Source organism: Pundamilia nyererei, unplaced genomic scaffold (genome assembly GCF_000239375.1).
Source record: "Pundamilia nyererei isolate P.nyererei 1_Seehausen unplaced genomic scaffold, PunNye1.0 scaffold00251, whole genome shotgun sequence".
In the NCBI taxonomy this organism is placed as follows: Eukaryota; Metazoa; Chordata; class Actinopteri; order Cichliformes; family Cichlidae; genus Pundamilia; species Pundamilia nyererei.
Window position 1 is genome coordinate 700,324 of NW_005187652.1, and position 22,713 is coordinate 723,036.

Consider the following 22,713-nt stretch of genomic DNA (forward strand, 5'->3'; position numbering starts at 1 on the left):
CTAGCTGGGTGGGTTTAATTGCCTTGCCATAATCCTTGTGTCATCTTGTGTTTGTGTAGCCAGTTAAGGTTATATTGATCTTGAATATCATTAGCATAGGCGTTGGAATCATTCAATATGTGTTCTTTTCTTATATTTTGTTATTGAGAGTTTTAAACTTTAAAGAGAAAAAAAATAGTTGAGCCCGGCTGTTGAGCCATTTGTGTTTACAGTGCTCACTCTGCACAGACTACAAATCCATCCATGCATCCATCCATCCATCCATCCATCCATCCTCTTCCACTTATCCAGCTCAGAGCTGCCAGAGGCTGGAGCCTATCCCAGCTACTCTCCCTCCAGAGCTAATAATTTAATTGATGATGGGTAATGTCACATAAAGTAAACTTAGATCACTTAGAACTGTTTCTGCCAGAATGCTTTTGGACTGTTGTGCCTTTTCAGCTTTAAGCTGATCAGCTTGGAAGTTACATCCATTTGTCTGGTCATTATTCATATCTTAGAGCTGAGGTACTTGAATTCATCTCTAATACTTTCTACATTACAGATGGCTCACTATCTTAAATCCCAATCTAATTCATCAGATTGTTCGAGCCATTTTTGATTCCGCTTGAAAAAAATACAAGGAAGGACAGTGAATCAAATGACCAGAACGTATTAGTGTTCAGGGAGGAACTGCAGCTTTATTATTATGCCAGTGGTAATTCAGGCCACATCACATGGAATATTTCAGCTCTTTTTTGAAACACCCAGCCTTCCCAATTTCCCCGAGAGGATCAATAGAGTTCATCTTATCTCCTTTCTTCGAATAGCCTGAAGCCTTGTCAGGCATCGTACGGCACGTCTCAACAGCTATTTGATGAGAAATGCAGAGAGGCAATATCTATAAAGAAGCACTGAAATGAAGCTTGTGTTCAGCTCAGATGAATATATGGACAATATTCGCATCAACGTAAATTAAATCTTATCTAATCTAAAATGATTGATAACTCATAAACAAAAGCTTTAAGTATTTATAATTTTTTCTTGTAGTTTGCTTCTGTCCTTGTTTTCTATTTCTTGACCTCTTGTGGGGGTCACCACTTGTGTCCACCAAGTTAATTAAAATGGCAGACAGCTACGGGAAAAACAAAATCCCTTGACTGCCCTGTTCTTAATGCACAGATTATGTATTGCATGCTTATGATTGTACAGCAAAACAATAGGCCAGTGACAAGAAAGCAGTCTGTTCGCTTATGCATAATACCCCCTCAAGAGTCCTTAAGGATCTGCCAAGACAAGTTCAACTCAAGCTGTCAAGCATGCCGGTATAAGATATCAGGGGGCTATGTTATATTTAATAGCTTATCAGCAGCAAATATTTGCTTTGCTAATGCCTGTAATTTATAATGGATGTTTTGACAGCAACACGGCTTCCTGTGCAGGCCCCACCTTAATTTTCTTCCATTGTGAGTTTTTCTTTTCATAGATTACTGCTCTGTACTGACAGTGATTGGAATTGGCTACATTATGTGTGGAATCCGTACATTAATATATGACAGAGGCTGTCAAATAAACTGAAGTTTTCATTTTATAATATGCATGCATTCTTTAACTTACAAGAAGCTGAAATCCAGGAAGAAAAATTACAGTTGTTGAGAAAAAGACAACATATTGTAGAATGTGGCAAAACATACAGTTGAAAAGTTGCAAAAATAATATCATCATTTCAGATACTGTATTTGTGTCGTGCGTTAATTATGGACTTTAAACAACTGGTGTTTATAGGCCTTTCATATATAATTACAACCTTACAATAAAAATATACAATTTTATCAGTTTGTTTTTGTTTATTATTTTGAAAGAAAAAAAACAACAAGAAATCATCATTGAATTTTATGCTATGGGAGCCAACCAAAGGCAGGGGGAACCAATAATAACTTTGCTTATCAAAGGACTTTGTTGTTCACTTAATCAGAAAGCTTTAAATGATCTATAATTAAAGTAGTGGACTTCAAAAAAAAGTATAATTCCTTAAGATGTACAATAGCAAGTTCCTTAACTTCAAATCCAAATGTTCATATGTTCTCTTAAGATAATAGGAGACTGGTGACTTTACAGGAAGGTCAACACAACAACAAGGTTGCGATTATTTTGTCCAGCCAAGTAAGTATAAGTGCTAACATTAAACATAATACATATAGTTATTATTTATAAAGTGAAGCGGTTGTTAATCTTAAAACTTTCATTAAATCCAAGAGGTACTGCTTCATGACAACATTTAAGTGAGATTAGGTATATTTAAGAAAACCGTATTCTGGTGATGTCGCCACCAGAATAGGGTTGTGGGTCACTTTTTGAGTGGAGCTTGTTTATTCATCATGTGCTCCACCTTCTTCTTACAAAGACAGCTTAATCTGTAATTATAGATGGCCATTAGTGTGTCAAATTTGCTCTACAAGGGTCTGATATCCACTTATGAGGACATTATACTACCACTGTTCTATCAAAATTTTAAACGAATATCCTCATTTGTGGCTCTCATTTTTCTTAGAAACAAAAATTGGGTAAAAAAAAATCTGGTAATTCTTTGTTTTTACATTCATTGGGCCCCAATATGCCCAAATATCAAAGAGAAATTAAAAATGCATGCTGTGGAAGAGTTTGGGTCTTAGGAGGTTAATGGATGTCCGTCTCTTCATCTTAGCCATGTGACTAACTATCTGCAGTATCCAGGGCATACCTCATATCTTGTTGAAATAAGCTCCAGCTACCATGAACCTCTACAGGATAGAGTGTGCATAACTAATAGTTGGACAGAGCCAGTGAATGCATTTTTGTTTTCTACAGGCACGGTAATCAACATAAATAATGAAGGCATATTTTCATGACATGTAACCTGTTAAAACACTGATGCCACAGAATCATCTTGTCCTTTTGGGTTGTTTTTGCCATTAACAATGAATCTTATTGACCTTTTAAGCTGAAATGTGTTATGACAACAGCACCGCACTTGTAAGTGGTGTCAAGCAATGCGCACGCCACGGCCAGTTTGAAATAAAAATGTCAGCCCTAAATGCAATGCACTTTTCCTAGTTTATTTAAACTTTGCAGTGCTGGGTGGAATGCACCGCTTGGGAGTGTTTGATACATAAATATGAAATATGCCAGTTTATTATGCACACTGCATTCACACTCCATAGTGTAAATTTGGGAACAACTCGACTGAGATGAAATACAAAATGTGTTTCCGGAAGACTTGGTTTCTGATGCATCGCACTGAGGCTAAAAGGATGCTGCACTGATGGCTGTTGAGTAGTATGAAAGTTGACCTAGATGGACAGTAAATATCAGCACTTAGTGCCCGTGAGCATATCAGCACTTTATAATGTGCGAAAATAACTTTGACTTGAATAATGGGAATTTATTTTATGTGTGTGTTTGTGTGCTAAAGTCCTTTAGGTTGCTGTGATAGCCTATACTACTGTATGCATTGCATTTTATCACTGACTATACAATTATTTGCAATAATAAAGCACTAAACTTGACAGCAAATTCTGAAACATAATGTGCTCGTTTAGTCAAGGAGCAATACACTTATTCGGATGCTGTTGCATTTTTCTAAATTAAAATATTAACAACATGAACATGTAAAAAAAACGGACTTTATTTTTAGGCCTGCAGATTGACAATACTGCGGGAATAACACGTTATGCCATGTGCAGCATGGTGCATTTCATTTCGTCTAATGCACTGTGACATACAGTATAAGCTCCAGAGAATCTTATTTTCTCTCTGAGTGTGTCCTGGGGCTTAACTACGTCACATTTTATAATGGCTGCCAGTTCTACATGTCCTCAAAAGGTGGTCCTTCTGTAGTGGTGAAAGGAGGTGCCACTGTGTGGAAATGATATTCGGTCAGCTTTGCTTCACCGAGTCACAAAACAACTCATTACCTCAGCTAAGAGTGCATCTTATGTCTGCACTGGAGTGTGTAGTACATTGTGCAGGTGTGGGTGTTAAAAATAAATAAAAAATAAATAAAAGGAAAGTCCAGAATGTACTGCATGTTCAATTTCAAACTGAATACAGCACCATGTTAGGGAATTATTTTATCCAATATTATTTATGTAAAAAAAAAAAAAAGTGAGGTACACAGTGATCTGTAGTTTGACTGTGAAAATATTGGGCCAGATAATTATTGATGCCCTGCTTATGTGATTTTTAGTAATATTTAAGGCCTAGCATATCATAGTTGATGCATGACGTGACACATTTTCAAGAAATACATTAAAAAAAAGATTAAAATACTTGGATGTCACAACATTTTTGTCAGAAGGTTCTAAAAGCAGTTTGAATTTTTGGGCAATTTTATGGTTCAGACTTTAAAGCTTTAAGTTGCAGATTAAAGTTTTATTGGTGATACATGTGTCCCACCTGCAGGAACTGAACTTCATGACAATAGATGCATTCACATAATTATATGTAATGTCAAAGGGCAATTTCTTCTTGGGGCTGACATTAGACTAATTTGACACTGATATTTCTTCAGGTAGAAGCAATATTCAGAATCTACATGCTGACAGCTCTGTGTGTTTCTATATGGGCACCGGACACTAAATGGTTATAATACATACGTATGTTTACCCCAAAGGTCACTTTTTAAACCCATAACTTACTTACTTGCAAATCTGACTGCTGGTTAACATCCCCAGTCGATGTTATATAGAAGTTTCCATCCAAACAAATTCCACAATGACGTTCTCATTAGAACGATACATTTACTCGACTCTCGACACTTTTGAACATTTTATGGTGCTGCAGTGAGATCAACAAAACAATGCCCACAGCTCTGTTGGTACTAAAGAAATGAGAAAAAATAACCACACACTTCTATAACTATGTTTTACAATGTTATATATATTTTTGCTTTTATTCCTGGCACTGTGGTAAGTTACAGCCTTTCACAGTAATTTCCATTATGGTTCACTTTAATGATTATCTCGGGGTAAAGTCATTTTTTCATGGAGGTCATGGTTATTTTTTGGTCTTTCCAATTTTAGCATGTCTACCCATGTTTTGTTTTTGTTTTTTTGGTTTTTGGCTTGTTTGTATTATACTCTTGAATTTTCACCAGCTGATCGTGCTGGCAGTTCTGAGTCCAGAGGGAACACAGTGAGCCTATTTTGATGTGTTTCATTGAGACTCACTTTCCAAAACCACAGTGTGACTGTATAGCTTCAGGACAGGGATTGCAAACAGGGACGTTAATCTGAGAGGTAAGAAGAAATGTGGTTGTGATAGATGTGACTGAAAAGTGGTGTAATCCCAGGCATGTCAGAAAAAGGGTGCTGTGGCCGTGTAGTGGGCTGCTAGCTGCTTAATGTGTCCATACTTGCAGAAGAAATTTTCTTCCATTGTTCTTTTTGCTGTTTGGATTCCCTTTTAATTCAGTTTGGATCGGCGCACTGTTTGGATTACTCAGTCAACTGATGCAGAGGTCAAGTGAATGTTATGAGTGGCACTGGATCAGAAATGGATCTGGACAGTCTAACATCCTTTTTTGTCTTCCTTCCAACAAGGACTGATACAGACAGTCTTACCTGTGTCATTCAAAAATATCCATATTCACTTATTTTTACACTTTTTCTTATGTCTTAATTTATTGTGCTCCTTATTTTGTGTATTTATTTACATTTCTAATATAGTATTTATTCTTTTAAGCTGTGTTAGCTTGGCTGCTCTAACCTTTGAAATAAATAAAGTATATATCATTTTATATAAGAGGGCAAAACAGTCCTGTGAAAAGCTAAGTACACTCCATGATTCAGTACCTTACAGAACCATCCTTAGCAGCAATAACTTAATTTATCAGTAGTTAGTGATAACTTTAAGTAATCATTATTTGTACAACTTCATTATTCTGTCTCATTATTGTGGAAGAAATTTGGACGACTCTTCTTCTTGCCACAACATTTCATTTACATGTCAAGGTCTTACTTTGACTGGGTCATTGCAACACTTTGATTCTTTTTTTTCACCCATTCTGTTTGCTGCTGTGATTAGGATCTTTGTTCTGTTGCATGACCCACTCTAGGCCAAGCTTTAGCTGTCAGATACATGTCCTCACATTCATGTGGTCAATTCATGGAGTTCGTGGTCAACTCAATGAGGTGACATCTGAATATTTCAAGGCTTTGTGGTCCGCTCACTTGATTATTCTCTCTTTTAGCTAGTTATTTAAATGCTGCATTATTGCACAGAAGTTAATGGTAAAAATGTAACCACTGGAAAATAAATCCCCAAAACAAGCTGAAGCTGGAGTCTTCCCTTTCTACAAACCAATTGCTTGTATACACTTATAAATATAACTCTTATAAATATACTGGGTTTACCAAGTAGCTTTTCGCAGTACATTTTGCAGACAGTCTGGTTTTTAATCACATTAGAGACAGTCTAAACTTTCTCCTATCTGCAGATGCTGGACGACTGGGTCATCTGGAAAACTTGATGGTTACTTTGGGTTAAGCATTAAGCTGGTTTAGGACCGATCTTATTACCAGATCAGTGCCAATTAAAAAAGAGAAATTCCCTTCTTATCAAATGCTGTTATTGCTTTCCAGCCATATTCCCGTCTGTCTTTACATCTCCCCTGACTGTGTCAGTGCAGACTTCCTTTTAAACATATTGTAAGGATTTTTCTGACTAAAGTGAAACTCTCCATTTGGAAAGGTCTCAGAGGTCATTGAGAGTGGAATTTCTCGAAAGAATATAATGATTAAGGCCCTAAGGCTTGAGTGGAGACTCTCTCCTCTAATTTTATAATTTTGCGAGAATAGACAGGCTCTGCATACATAGCATTCCTACTCCTCCTCAATACTTACGGCAAAGGAGCTGTGTTAACCTTGTTTGAATATATGATCAGGCATGAAGACTTTATAAATGTGTATGATCAGTATGAATACGCCCTCTGAGAGAAAAAAAAGCCGGCATCGGCACTGGATGACAACACTCTCAACAAAAGTCATAGTTTTGTTCTCCTTATTTCAAAGCTGGCTGCAATAAATGTTTCTGTATAAAGAATCTGATTCTCTTGAAATCTCCTTGCTCAAGTATGTTGTAAAAAAATTCCCAGAACACCTATAGAAGTATAGTGTATACATAAATACATCTATAGTTTTATTCAGATTCAGTTCACAGAAAAAGCTCTTGGGTACAGCAAACCACAAACCTTATGGGTTTTACTATAAATGTTTTTTAATTGCTATTTGGATTCAACCATGTTTTGTAAATGAAGAAATTGAATTTGCAAGACAAGACAAAGCACATTGCATAATTTCTGCTGCCCTTGCACTTTGCAGAAGTTGTCCAATTAAGCGTTATGTTTTTTTCTTTCCTTTTCTTTAAATTTACATTTAATTGAATGTACGTTTGTTAATAATCTATAGATTTGGTTTTAATACATCAAACCTAAGTTGATGTTACAGGTGTTGTGTGTTTGGACAGAATCATTCACTTGTCTCCAGATTTAGATGTTAACTGGCGCCAACAGCTCATGACCCAAACTTTAGCATCTCTCCACCCACTACCATTCAAATGATTTTAAGACTTTACTGATCATGCTTAAAGTTCAGTGGGGGTCTTGCCCTGAGCTACGTTTTTGACCTTTAAGAGGCCTGCGAGCCAGAGTGCGCTCTCAGATCGTCAGACAGGCCACTCCTGACTGCTTTTAAGTCTGAAATCAAGAGGCAACCAAGCACTTGCTGCGAGGGCTCCTATATAGTCAATTGCCCAGCTGGAGAAACTGATCCCCACTGAGTCAATAGTGCTTTTTATACAGCACCAAAAATGCTAAAGCAACATGCAGTGCAGGCTACAGGGCAGATGCAAATGTCATTACCTCTTTTGTGTTTTCTTTTTTTCAGAACAAGAGCTTGAAAAACAAGCTGCTCTCGGGGAACAAACTTTGTGATGCCTATGCTGAGGAGGTAAGAATTTTCAATTAGTGCATTCTGTTTCACCTCGTGCATAGTTAATATTCAGGTCCAGCTATTTAATTGTCTATTGTTCATGAAAAGAGTGCAGTTTGTAACATAATGCAGACATAATGCGAGCAAGTAGTCTTAACAAAGCATAAACAGTGCTATAACTGAGAAATGCAATGTGATTGCTTTTAATTCAATGCAAAGTATTAAGATATTAATATATATTAGAAAAAAAATACATGTTTGTTTGTTTGTTTGTGTTTTATCTATGGCTTAGCTTATCATTTAGTTCATTAGTTGCTGCTGTAATAAGAAAACTCTTGATGCGACCTGTGTGTGGTGAAAGATTTATAAAGCTCCAGTTAAAGGTTAGAAATGATCCATTTTTGTCTCCCTCTCGCTGTCTCTCCCACTCCCTCACATAAACATACCCAGACACACACGCAAGCGCGTGCAAGCACAAAATCTTTGTTTTGGCAGTCCAGTGAATCTCAGAACAACTTGTCTCTAAGTGCAAGCTTTTTGATGGCTGTGCAGTGCAATCTGAGAAACTCAGGTTGTGGTGAGAGTAGCTTTGAGTGCATTTGGTCTGTGTCATTTTTGCTGTCACTTTTCCTCTTCTTCAGCTCTGCTTTCAGTTTTTTTTTACAGTTAGCAGTGTCCATCAGGTCCACATCCATAGTGAGCCCTTGAGCTGAGCTTTGAACTGTCACTTTTGCCTTCCTGATGGCCAGTGCACACGCTGTAATCTAGCCATGCAGGATCTTACAAGGCAGCGAATCCTACAGGCATCCTGTTGACATGCTCGAGTCAGTGCAGCTGGTATTGTGTAATTATGGGGTTCATAGTTATGCAGTTGTAGAGCTGGTGATTCCATGCTTTTCCTATAGTCAGGCTACAGTATGTAGGATGACTTAAGATTTTTACTACCTTAGTGCACTGACATGACAGCTTGACTCTGTGTGGGGATGGAGGCTTTCTTGAGAAAGAGACCCTAGGCTAAACCTCCCTAAAGGCAGCATGAGACTTGTTTGATCAGTGCTGTAGATGATTTTATGAAGCTTTTTGAGTGACAGAGCAATTTCAGGTAAAAATGGCAGGGCAGCTATCCACCCTGGAAGGTATGAGTATGGAAACTGAGAAGAATTAGTCTACCAAATTTAGAATCTCTACCCTTAAAAAATGTAATTACTTTTTCTACATAAATGTTTCTAATCTTAATGTTTCTATTTCACAAGGGAAGCAGCTGTCTGTATAATAGGTCAAAGCTCCATAGCACTGCAATATGCTTCCTCCAAACTTGTATCAATCTGTCCAACATTGCTTAAATTCAGCAAACACTGAACATTAACACCTTCTTGAAAATTGTGTTTTATTTGCAAGGCTGTCAGATTGAATAGTGAGCATACTTGATAACAGAGTGCATTTAGTCAAACAAATGTTAGAACAGTATAGCTTAGCAGGAAGCACTTGCCTTTCCCATGCCTCAGTTCTGTCACCACAACTGTGTTATTATGTTTTGACCGACTGAATGAAGTCACTTGAGAGTGTGAATTATTAAATTCTGATCCTGCAATGTGGTTAACACAGAATAAGCCGACACAGCTTAACAGAGTTGTTTGGGGGGGGCAGAACACATATGTCTTGAACACCATCAGCCGTAACCGACTAAAAGATCATACTGCACAATGTTACGTGCTGAAGAGCTTTTCATTGACCTCGAAGTCAGCCCCAAAACTAAGGTTATTCTCAAGTCCCTAGTGAGATGTAGAAAATTGATGTTTAACATTACAGGCGCTTTTCCTTCTACAAATCTTCCAGCTAAAGATCCCTGACATTTCACCATTTAAGCTGATCCAAGCCATCATCACATATTCAAACTCTGAGTTGTTTGATGGCACATTTGACTATGCAGCCTGTCTGATTATAACACTTCAGGGAAGTGTTGGACAGAGTACAAATGCAATGAAGAGATACTGATTGAAGTTGTGGGTCACTCGCTATACTGAGCCAGAATTTTCATGCAACACCAAAGGCAGTCATCAAAATGGTGATAAATTATGTGCTTGTAGTTAATATACCATAATATCCCATCCTCAATCCTTTTTAATTCCAAGTTCCAGTCTCTGCCAGCTGGATTTTTTTTCTGAAGATCTGTTATCAAGGCTGGGAGGCTTTGAGATCTTTAGGGAACAAATCGCTACTAGACTTTTCTTGACCACAGGTAGATGGAGGTCATTGTCTTCAATTCCTTTGGGAGACTTTAAATGGAGGAGTAAATCAGAGAGAAGAACATTGTTCCGTGTGCCTTCTTCCAGAATGTTATTTATGTTTAAAGGGTTATACAGTGAGCCTGCAATCACACTGTAATGATTGTGAAGTGAAAGAAAGTGATAGGCTCTAAAGCTACAAAACAAATTGCCACAGGTAATTGCGAACAACATCATTAAAAGTTTTTTTTCTAGTGGCAAGAAAGTTATGCCTCCTCAAACATAATGTATCTTTAGAGAGTTTAAATTCTGATATACAGTGCAGGGCAATATTCTTGAGCCATTACTTAAGGCTCTTATGACCATATTTTCCTAGAAAAATGGGAAATAGGAACATCAGTTGATTAAGATGCGTGAGCAGGGATACATGGTAATACAGTACATTTGACAAAAACTGAGTTTTGAAGATTCTACTGTCAAAGACAATATTTGATGTAATCACCTTTATCCCTCAACAGTCTGACTTTATGTAGTCTTCAGAAAGAGTTCTCCAGATTTCTTGAAGGACATTTAAATCCCTTCTTTGGATGTTGTCTGCCTTTTGTTCTGTTCTCTGTCACAATGGCCCTACGCTGCTTTAGTTATGTTGAGGGCCAGGCTCTGCGGGAGGCCAATCCATGACTGATAGTGGTTAATTGTGTGTTTTTCTATCCAGGTATGCCTTTATTGCATTGGTGGCTTTCTTGGGATCATTGTCACGCTGAAAAACTAAGCTGCTCCCAATAGATGGTACTGCATGCTGGATCAAAACCCAATGGTTTTGGGGGGTCATAATTTATATTTGACAAGGTCCCCAACACCACTAACCAAAACACAGTCCCAAATCTTGAGAGAGTCTTCATCCTGTTTCATAAATGGCTGTAGACACTCACTGCTATACTTCTCATTTATCCTCCTTTATGCATATTGACAATGATTCATCACTCTATAAGATTAGTTGCCATTGATTTTCTGTCCAGTTCTTATGTGATCTGGCAAATCTCAGCCTTTCCTCCCTGTTTTTCTTCCTTATGAATGGCTTCTTGTCAGCCACTCTTTCACTGAGGCAACGTCTGATTAGGCTTCAATGAACAGTACATGGACCAACTGAAGGGCCAGATACATCTCTCATGTCCTGTGTCAAGTCTTTGAAGCATTTTTCTGTATTTCTTAAGCACATGACTTTTAGATACTGAACGTCTGCCGTAGATCAGTTTTTAAGCTTCCCGCATCTTCCTTTGACCAGTTTCCTCAGATTTTTTTGAAGGTTCAGTGCATATCATGCAAAGATACGTTTACCAAGTTTTCAGCTGATAGCTCTAGGAATTTACCTTGTTAGTGTAAAAGTACTGATTCATGTATTCAATACTATGTTGTCTTTGGTCTTAATGTGACTTTCTTACTAGGCTGCTAGTAACAAAGTGTCTAAAGCTTGAAGTGTCTTTTTTGCTTGAATGGGTTCATGGGTTCGTAGGTCAGTGTTAAGTGGCTTAACGAACAACAGATACATTCTTCAAGAAATGGTCAGCTACAAGGACTTGTCCAAAGAAGAACTTTGAAAGACCTTCAAAAAGGATGAAGGACTATTGACAAAGACCACTTCAATTAAACTGATGTGTGGTTCAAGACTTTTGAATAATACTGAATGTTTGGTTTTTTTTCTATAGAGAATCATTATTCTATTATTGATTATTTGTAATAATTATTGCCTTTTACAGTGTTTTATGCAAAACATGAATCTGAATACCCACCCAAAACATCAAAACATTCAATAAACACTGAACAACATTATGTAATTTGTCTCTAGAAATGATGGTTTTATCTTCAAAGACCTTTTTAGTTAAGGTTTTTTCTTTTTTTCAAAGCACTGAGTCAGAGATTTTTTTTCTCATTTTCTTTCCTTGCTGTGATAGCTTGTGATAGCATCTTTGAATCTTAAATCAATTCTTTGAAGCAATGTCCAAGAAGCGAGATTAGGCCTTTTTTCAGCTGGTCTCAGATAAACTTTCTAGGAACAAATTCCATTTGTTTTCACATGATACATTTTGGGATTTTGTGTGAGCAAGTAGGAGCATGACTTTTTGTGTGATTTTTGTTCTCATCTTGAGAACTGGGAGTCTTGGGAATTACTGTATTGTATATTGGAATACATTTCATTTGGTGTGGTAATCGTTTTTACAAAGCTGATTTAACTTGTACATATTTTTTTGTGAGGCTGATCCTCCACCTCGCATAGCAAGAGCTACAGTATGCTCTTAATCCATGTGCTGCTGTGAAAACCACTGAGCCAAAAAGACTTCAAATTACATGTTAACAGCACCACAGGGGTTTTAGTGAGATGCATGATCTTGCATGCATATGTACATGATCCTTCCCTACTCTAAATTATGTGATTTTGTACTTACATATTCGTTAATAATCATCAACAAGCTAAGTATTATATTAAGAAAGGAAAGAAAGGAATGAGAAAAGAAAAAAATATCTATTTAAAAAAAAACACTCCATTGGCCACTCTTTTACCTTCAGAACTGTTTTAATTATTTGTGGCATAAATTCAGCAATTGGTCCATGACTGACAGCAGCACAAAGTTCCTGCAGAGTTATTGACTCCACATCCATGTCATGAATCTGTGTTATGTTGCTGGAATTAGCCATCAGAAGATGGCTAAGAAGATAAAGGGATATAACTGGTCAGCAGCAATATTTAGGTAGGTTGTAGCATCTTCTGTAGTTAAATTTTGGTGAGCCCTTGTGAATTATTAGCCGTACCTTCTTGTTCTTAGCTGACATGAGTTTCACCCAGTGTGGTCTTCTGCTGCCATAGCCTACCTTCTTCAGAGTTTGATGTGTTGTGCATTCAGAAATGCTCTTCTTCATATGTTGGTTATAATGAGTCATAACAAGAGTTATTGTTATTTTTCTTTTAGCTTAAAAGCAATTTTGTCATTTTCCTCTGACGTCTTAAATATGAGAGCTGTTGCTCTCAGTAGACTCTCTGTAAAACCCTAGAGATGGCTGTGTGGGAAAATGCCAGTACATCAGCAGTTTCTAAAAAAAATATTCCAGACCAATAAGACCAGTCTATCTGGCCACACCATGCCACATTCATTGTCACTTACAGTAAATCACTTTTCTACATTCCCATTCTCAGTTTGAACATCATTACATCTTCTTTACCATGTCTGTAGGTGCCTTAATCAACTGAATTACTGTCATGTGATTCAGTGATTGGATATTTGCTTTACCAAATATCTAATCAGTAGTTAAACAAATGTACCTAACAAAGTGGTCAGCCATGTATTTTCTGCTGTTAGTGTAAAAGGAAAGCCCTTGATTTAGAACAAAATACTTTTCGTTTTTCTTGACTAAAGACTTGTATCTAATCTTGAGTTGAGAAGACGTGTGTGGTTTACGGCTAAAACTAATACTTCTTTTTGGCATTTTGAGTTGAAAACCTAGCAGTACCAGTGGTGAGGCTAGTGCCAGGTTTACATTTTTGTAAGGAAAATTAGTAATAATTCATCAAAGCAGTAGCTTATTAATCCTCTGATCAGAGAATGATTGATGAACTTTTTCAGCTTTAGCATTGGGGAACATACTTTTCTCAACAAATATAGGCTTTTTTTTCTTAATTTTTTGGATTTTGGAATTGTGGATTTGAGGCTTCCTGCACTGTATTAGATAATATTGCCATCATATGCATTTCTTAAGTATTGAGGCAACACCAGGCTTTATATTTAATATTATTCTCCTATGAAATAACAAATATAATTGTCAGAGTATGTGAGAGTGCTGCCAAGTCAGTTGATCAGTTAATCCAAACTGGGCACAAGGAGCAGACAACTCCATTCAATATTATGAGGGTTAATAGGGCTAATAAGACTCTTGGCTGTGTTACTCAATTTGCCTGAGCTTCATTAAAAAACAGTTCATTGATGTGTTATCATTTGCACTAAATTGATTTAGAATAGTTTCAGTAAATCTGACTTTACTGTATTTCATTGTAAGCTAATCACATTTAAAATCCTTCTTCTCACATACAACATCTGGAATAATCAGCTCCTAATTTTAAAGACTTCGTAGTTCTATATCACCCAACACAGCACTTTGACCTCAGACTGCATGCTTACTTGTGGTTTGTAGAATATGTAAAAGTGGAACAAACTCCCAGTTTGGATTTGGGAGACAGACATCCTCTCTTCTTTTAATATTAATCCTAAAACGATACTTTTTGATAAAGCTTATAGTTGGAGCTGGATCAGGTGACCATGTACCAACCCTAGACTTCCACAGTATGTCACCCACAAACAGTCACAGCTGATGACTTCCTTTCCCTGCGCCTGGTTCTGTCAGAGGTTTCCTCATGTTAAAAGGGCGTTTTTCCTCCCCACTGTCACCAAGTACTTGTTCACAGGGGACTGTGTGAGCTTTGCCTTACAATATAAAGTGCCTTGAGATGACTTTTGTTGTGATTTTGCACTATATAAATAAACCTTTATGGTATTAAATTGAATTTAATAAGATTTTTTTTTATTGTTGATTTTCAAAAACACTGAAAATACAATCATTAAATTCTCATTATTGTCATGGTGTGTCATATAACAGTGGGTTAACTTCACCGATACCAAAAAGCTTCAGTTGTCTGTTATATATAGCTAGAAATGTATTTATTTATTTATTTGCTTTTTATCCATTTCATTGGAAAAATGTCATGCAACCTTCCCACAAACAGACAGTAATATCTTCAGGGGAAACATCTGATAGCTTACGAAACTTGAGTCAGTGTCAAGGTTAAGACCATTCGGTAAAGGAGTCTGACACGTAACATTAGAGATGTGATTTAATCCATTGCACATCTTTTCCTCACCAGAACGAATTTGTCACCTTTTTCCCATTCTGTCAAATTTATGGTGTCATTATTTGGATGACGGATGTTGTTACACTTCCATATTTCCGCCCTGTTATCATTCGAATTACCTTTCATTGTTACATTTGGATTAATGGAAGCACTGAGTAACCCAAACCTCACATATGCAGATAAGATATAATATGCTGGATTTGGGAGGATTTCCTGTAATGAAGGATTTCAAGGTGAATGGCCTCATGTAATTAATTCTACGGGGCTTTGTGAATAGAGCAGTGTGCCATCGTCATCTTCTGTGTTTTGTGGCAGTTAATGAGCTAGGAAACATATCAGAGTCTTTCCCAATGAAGCATCCCTTATTTTAATAAATGCTTTTTGCTTCCATCCATTATTAGACTTTGGTTGTGTGTGTGAGAGAGAGGGCGTTGTGGAGTTGTTCTAATGTGTGCAAATCCGACATGAGCAAAACTAAAAGTCCATGCAGGCCATTCCTACATTATTTAAGGTTGATGTTACCATGTTTGTGTGATAGCCATTTATCAGCATCACTGTTTTAAACTTTTGTGTAATCAGGAATGAACTGTGCTTTGGCCAGAACCAGTTACCTTATATGCATGCGATATCAACAGCTGTGTCACTCATATACGTCTCATCATGTACATCCTTGTTGTTGCTCGTTGTTTCCATCTCTAAGTCTTAAAATATTAGTTTTTTCTTCTAACCTCTCAATGAGCACTGAAGCTGTGATTTATGAAGTTAAATTCCATATAATATTAGAATTCCTCCTTACCAAATCAGAAATGAAAGCAGATTTGTTTGGCTTCTTTGATAAAACCTCGTTTGGGGAGATGGGTGTTTTTAGCTTCGGTGATATATCCTACGATATAACTGATTTGTGTAAAGGGAGCATACAAGAGCAGAATCTTGAAATAAAAAAATAAATTTTTATCTCTATATCTACACTGAATAAATCAGATTACCTTGACTGGAAGGATTGAAGTGACATGTTTGCTTCAGACTGTACGACTCTGGCTCGGAGCCAGTCTCCGTTCTGCTCCAGCTAGCATGCTTCAGCCATACACACTGTACAAATAGGACAATCTGTTTCAGTGCAAAAGGAGACAAATCTGTGACGCTGCTGTGTTCCTGCTGCAACTGCACTTACAATGTATGATGATGATGATGCCGGAACACTTTATCTGTCATATGTTGGTGTCGTTTCACCTTTTTTGTGCCTCAGGTCTCAGTCACACACGCCTAGAGATTGATTAGGAATTCCTGGTTAGTAAGCCCTTGGCCACTTCTTGTCGCTAGAGTGGTGAGTGGCTTCTTGGGGGTTATTACTGGGTCAGAAAAGTAGCCTGCACAAAAAACCTTCTTGTGATTGCTTAAGTTGTTTGTAGGTTGTTGTGGTTCCCCATAGTTTGTATGGTTGACGCTGATTTCTCTGCGAACATTCACTAGATGCAAACCACAAATGGTGATTGTTCACCTTCAAAGTAAAAGCTGTGTGTTGACATCAGCATACTGACATGCATACAAACACATTTTCTCATTTGCCCGATAAGGCAAAAAAGAGAAAAAGAAAAAAAGACATTATTTATAGCTGCACTAAGTATTTTATATTAATGACAGATTAAATGACTTTGTATAATGAGAAAAATGTTCCTCGTACTAATAAATCCATGGAACATTATCACTATGCTCTGCTGCTCCCTTCACAAGAAATCCATGGATTCCTAAAAAATCTGAAAAGTTAAATGATTTCTGTAAAGTTTGAGCTCTTAAACAAACCAATTGCTTCCTCAAAACTATCCATCAAAAGGTAAATATACTAAAGACAAGGCAAATGAGACTGAGCTGCACTTTTCTTAGTGGATAATTTTGAGTAGCTCTGTGTTGGTTGGTTGCATCTTGTTATTGGAGGAAAAGAACATAAATATGATGACTTCACTTCACTATATTTAAACTGTGAACAAGCAGAAGAGATTAAAATAAATTGATTCAAATAAAATTTAAATTTCATCCATGTTATTGGGTCTTTTGTACCCTTATTTCTATTTGTATATAATACCTCATGTATATGTGCCTCTTCCTCACGTACTTCCTCTGCATGAGCAGCTTTGAGGATGGCCATGTACAAGATCGATAGTTGTATAATCCAATGGATTATACAACTATCGATAAGAGACAGTGTTATTGGTTTACTTTTAAATTGAAGTTAGCCACTTTATTATCAAGTGGATCAAAAGTACTTTGCCTTCCATCCAGGGCTTCCATATGGGTTTTCATTTGGGATCGAGCTAAAATTTGCCACAGAATAAAGCAAAGTAGAGGAAAAAGAAAAGAACATAACAGTCATGAGGTCAAGGTACAAGCTAGAATAGCTAGAATGGGAATTCATTAATCAAGTTTAAGATTTTTTGGACAAATGTTGGGTGACAGAAACAAGCAAAAACTCAAACTGTATACAAGCCAACCCTGAGAAATAACACATAAAGGAAAGCTCCATATAAGAAAGCCCAGTAAATTTGAAAGAAAACACTGACTGGAGTTTACTAATATGCATATCAACAATTCACAGTGTTTGTTGATAATTACACTTGGACAGCTGTAACAAAATTACATGCATTTTTTTGGTAACTCATCTCTGTTCACAAAAAAATAGACAGTTAAAGGAGGACATCTCCTCACTGTGAATGGAGGAAGCATAGTCATCCGTACAGGGTTCATTTGCTGTCTCTTGCTCACAGTGGCTTGAATTTGTGCAGAGCGCAGTGAAATCATAAAATTATCAAAGCATACTGGAGCAAAACATACTGCCTGGGGGTCTGCAGGATCTGTCTCAGTTGCAGGTCATTGCTACAACATCCAGCCATCCATCCGTTTTCGACCACTTATCTTTGTATGGTTCATTGCGGCAGCAGTCTAAGCAGAGCTGCTCAGGCCTCCCTCTCCCCAGTCACTACCTCCAGCTCTATTGGGTGGGTGTGAGGGTATTGAGGCCAGCTGCCAGCTGAGAGATGTAATCTGTTGTCCTGGGCCTGCCCTGGGGTCTTCTCTCAGTTGGACACGACCATAACAGCTGAACTGGTTTTACTCAAAGCGGAGGAGCAACAGCTCTACTCCAACTCAAAATGACCCTATCCCTAAGGGGTATCCCAGAAACCCATGGTACCAGCTGATTTTTGCTGCATGGGTCTTATTTGTTCTTTAAGCCATATCCCACAGATCATGGCCATAGGTGAAGATAGCAGTGTAGATGAACCAGTAAATCGACAACTTCACCTTCAGGCTCAGGTCTCTAGTCCCCACAATAGTGTAGGGTCTGCTTCAATGCCTACACAGGACCAATCTACTTGTCAATCTCTAGTCCAAATCTTAACATTTATGGAGGTGACTGAACACACAGTTTGGACAAAGTTAACCATAACTGATTATTTGGGGTATAAACTGCTTGCTGGGAAATCTGCTTTTTAAAATATTGAATAGTTATTGTATAACTGAAAATACTGTTACACTGAGAATCAAACAAATGTGTGGTTTTCTTTCATTAAATAGTGAATGATGGGCTCCAGCTGCTCTTCTGAGTTTTGGCTTTATTTCAAGGTCATTGTTGTCAAGCACATAACTTCACCAGGGCTCTATATGCCATCAAGGCAGGTAATGGAAATATATTTTGAAAAGTCTCTTTCAGTTACATCAGAGCTCTGTCCCATTACTGTGGCTTACAGGATTCCTTACTTAGTAGCCAAGGTAACTAGCCTGCTAACTGTAAAGCTTAACAATGTTTCAAAGGCTTTTCAATGTTTCAGTGTCCCTAAAAATAGGAATTGGAGAATTGGACCACAGGAGACACTCACATAGTTTATTTGGACTAAAAGAAAATTGAAAAAATAATGCTTTGGCAATTCATAGAGTGCAGTGCATTCAAATATTTGCATTTATGAGTTAATACTCCACAGCATATGGTTCTGTGGCCTTTTAAAGTGAATCATTCTATTACCGGTGAGTATCTCAAAAAGCTCCACTTAACCGATGCAAATAAAATTAATTTGCTAATATTTTATTTAATGACCCGGTTCACAGGGGGGAGAAAAATACAGGCTGAATAATTTCAAATCACATACGTCTGTGAGACACAGTTGTAAAGTTTGCTCTGTCTTTATTTAACCTAACATCTTGTTTTCATGTGGAGCCCAAGGATGCAGTTTTTGAATCCAGTTACACAAAACAGTGAGAGGTGTCCTGGGACATGGAGTCACCCTGGGGAGGAAAAAGAATAAGATGAAGAATCTCATATATAAAGGCAAAGGTGTTTGTACACAAAACCCTGTGAAGTGAATTTCTCCCTCGGCATTGTGTTCAGTGTGCTTTAGTAAAAGAAAATTAGACCTCATGTCACATTTCACCTGTCTGTGCCAAGGAAATGTAGAGATAAATAAGGCTGAGACACAAATATACAAAGAAAAGCTCTCTGGATCTGGGATTTTAAAGCTTGGTTTATTCAAATGAATTATTAACCTAATAATCTTTATGTTTAAAACTTCAGTTCCTTAGGATTCAAGTTGAAGCAATTCTGTTTGCATAGCATGCTGTATTGGTTCCGATCACAAAAGGCTTTACAATACCTGTGCTCTGAAAACATCATTCAGCCTCGTTGAGGACTCTCAGAGTTAACACTCTGTTCTATCCCGTGTGGAGGCTTTCAGTGTTCACACTCACATCATGAGCAGCTTTGAGGATGGCCATGTATCAAGCTATCTGGGGTACAGTCTCTGTGCTCAAGGTGCCCACTGATGTGGAGCAGCAGAGTGAATGTCAGGCAGCGCTGGTCACTGTGCATGTTTGGGGGTGGCAGTGAAGAAGTGCTCTGTTTGTGTGAGTGGCTTAACTGAGACGCTGTCACAACCGAGGAACCTGCACGTGTGTGGCGATGGTGGCAGTAATGTGTGTAGTGGGAGTGAGAATTCAGGTTTAGACAGTGGGCAAGAATCCAGTGCATGACGGCATCATTGTGTGGACTATACAGTTCAGTGAAGGGTAGATTTGATATTTTCTCCCTCTCAGTAGGGCCTTCCTTTAAGCCAGAGCTTTGCCTAGGGAATGCTCACAAAGGAGTCTTCTGCTGCAGCTGGCAGAATCCTGCTACGTGATCTAAAACCAATTTCGCTATTTGAATAAGCTAACACTTATTTCCTTATCTTCCTCTTGCAGTCCAAAAAAATCCAGGCTCAACTGAAAGAACTGCGGTACGGGAAAAAGGATTTAATTTTTAAGGTAAGCTCAAACTGAAGGTGGGTGGCTTTATAGTAGCTCCAGACCAGGGGTAAACAGGTGCTTCATACCGCCTTCAAAGGATGATCCCATCACAGAAGGGGCTCTAATTAATTCAGGCTGCAATTATAAACTTCCATCCAGCAAAAGCAGCACACGGCAAAGTCAATCCGGCAGCTCTTAGTGAACATACCAAGTTTCGTCCTCTGTTTCCACCTCTGCAAGATTCACCCCATCCTCTTTAATCTTCTGTGGTATGTGGATAAATGGTTTGGACAGCAGTGGATGAAGTTGATACAGAATTATGCATTAGATCATATAAGGGAACCTTCAAGACAAACTTACAGATGACACCATGTATTTCTACATTTCAGGGGTAACACCCATTTCAGGGAATCAGATATGTGCCTCTTCCTCACGTACTTCCTCTGCAAGCACAATAAAAACAGTGGTGGTGTTGCGTATTATTGCCCACCCGTACATACTCCATTGCCCTGTGAATTGCGAGGACTAAACGTTCTGGGATCTGAGCGCTCACATAATATTTATTGGCATTTACTGGTACAAGGACTGACCTTTCAGGCCTTGTTTGTGGTGTTAAAATGTCAGTTGACATTTTTGCCACAATGCCCTGTAATGCCATTTCTTATGTGTATGTTTTGATGCTTTGAACACATCACTGCTAAAGCTACGTTAGACATAAATGAATAAAAAAAGGATTCTGTCCTCGAGGATAGAATTTTATGCTTCTAGCCCTACACTTGAATATATTGTCCCTGGATGTCCTGTTCTTTGTTCTATTTCTAGTCTCTGAATGATTGATGCATCGACTTGTTTGCTTGGTGTCACTGCTCGTAAATCGTTGTCTCTAAATTGCATCAGTCAGTCATCCAAAACAAAAAAAAACTAAAACGTTATTGCTCAATGTCACCAAACATTTCAAGAGGATCTTTAGAATATTACGGTCTGTAGTGATTTGCAGCATTAGACAGATAAGGCTAATTTGATCATTCTCTTTATCTTGTAAAAACAGTCATCTTTCGAAGATGACAGAAATGGCTGCTTTTTTTCTCTGGTGGAAAGGTCAGGGAGAAATGCATCACGTCCAATCCCTCTGGCTATTCCTGAAAAACTCATCTGTATTCCCCATGTGCTGTGATCAAAAGCCCAGCAGGGGCCAAAGGAGGGGGAAGTGGAGGAGAGTCACTCAAGATACAGAAATGTCATCAGCATCACAGGGGGGATGTCAGTCAAGGCACCTTGACCAGGAGGCAATTGAATTGGTTATGACAGCTGTTGTACCCTATCAAAGTGCCTTTTGCAACACAATGTCTTGGTTTAAAAAAAAGAAACAAAGAAAACAAATTTGCAAGATTAGATACAGCAGAATCCCCAAAACGTACATTTATGAAAGCTTAAGAATACCTTTTTTTGTTAGTTAGTTAGTTTCTTGTTTTTCATAGTAAAATACAAGAAAATGCAAATTGATTAAATGCTACAGCATGTTTCCTAGAGTAACCTAGAGTACCAGGAAAAAAAGCCAGCATTTTTAGTGCAACTCTTGTCTCAGGTATAAGCTGTACAGTTTCCCTCGCTTTTCATAAACATGTTACTAAAAAAAGTATTAAAAGAAAAGAGAGCGACTTCCCTGCATTTCCCTACGAGACAGTATTTGTGGCAGAGGAGCCATATTCAAGCTTTCACAGTGTACTCTTCATTGCGACACTAAAATTACCCCCAGAGCTGTTTCTTTTTAAGCTTAGAAAAAACAGATGTCGTCACACGCCTCATCTAGCCCAGTGGACAGCACCCCACTGACCCCACACCTCTATAATGGACTCAGCACAGAAATATGAAGCCCTAGACTTGGGGGCACTAACCCTGAAAGTCAGCATTTCTGGGTCAGTGCCGTTGCGCCAGGAGAGCTCAAAGGACTATCCACTGATGATGCTCTTTGTAATGGATGTAATGGCCTTTACTATAAAGCTGTGCACATAGGATTTAGAGCTTTTAGACAACAAACTAATATTGAACCTCATTTAAAAAAATGTACTTGTGAGCAAAATGTGTCATTCCAGTGTGTATTAATGAATATCTTAATTTGCCACAAAGAGATTTTATGAGGCTTTTACAAAGCTTTGTGACCATGAACTGTGCCTGATTACCTTAAGACTCCATCTGACTAAAACTCCCACTACATGAACTTCTAAAGGTGAGATCTGACTCTCTGGCTTCAGTGAAAACCCATAGGACTGATTGTTGTTCTGTCCTTGAGAGTCACTATACGACTCATCTGTCAGAAAGGATTTAAACACAGTTTCTACCGCCCCATTGAGTGGTAGAACTGACAGACATGTTCATC

At 37.9% G+C, this 22,713-nt stretch overlaps 1 protein-coding gene across 1 annotated transcript in view; it reads left to right on the forward strand.

Annotated features, from left to right (window-relative positions):
- luzp2 (leucine zipper protein 2) overlaps window positions 1–22,713 on the forward strand; it is a 144,443-nt gene that overhangs the window by 99,713 nt on the left and 22,017 nt on the right. The window contains exons 6-7 of the mRNA XM_005749629.2: window positions 7,902–7,964; window positions 20,292–20,354. Of these exons, the coding sequence (XP_005749686.2) occupies window positions 7,902–7,964; window positions 20,292–20,354 (126 nt within the window). The remainder of the gene's footprint in view (window positions 1–7,901; window positions 7,965–20,291; window positions 20,355–22,713) is intronic.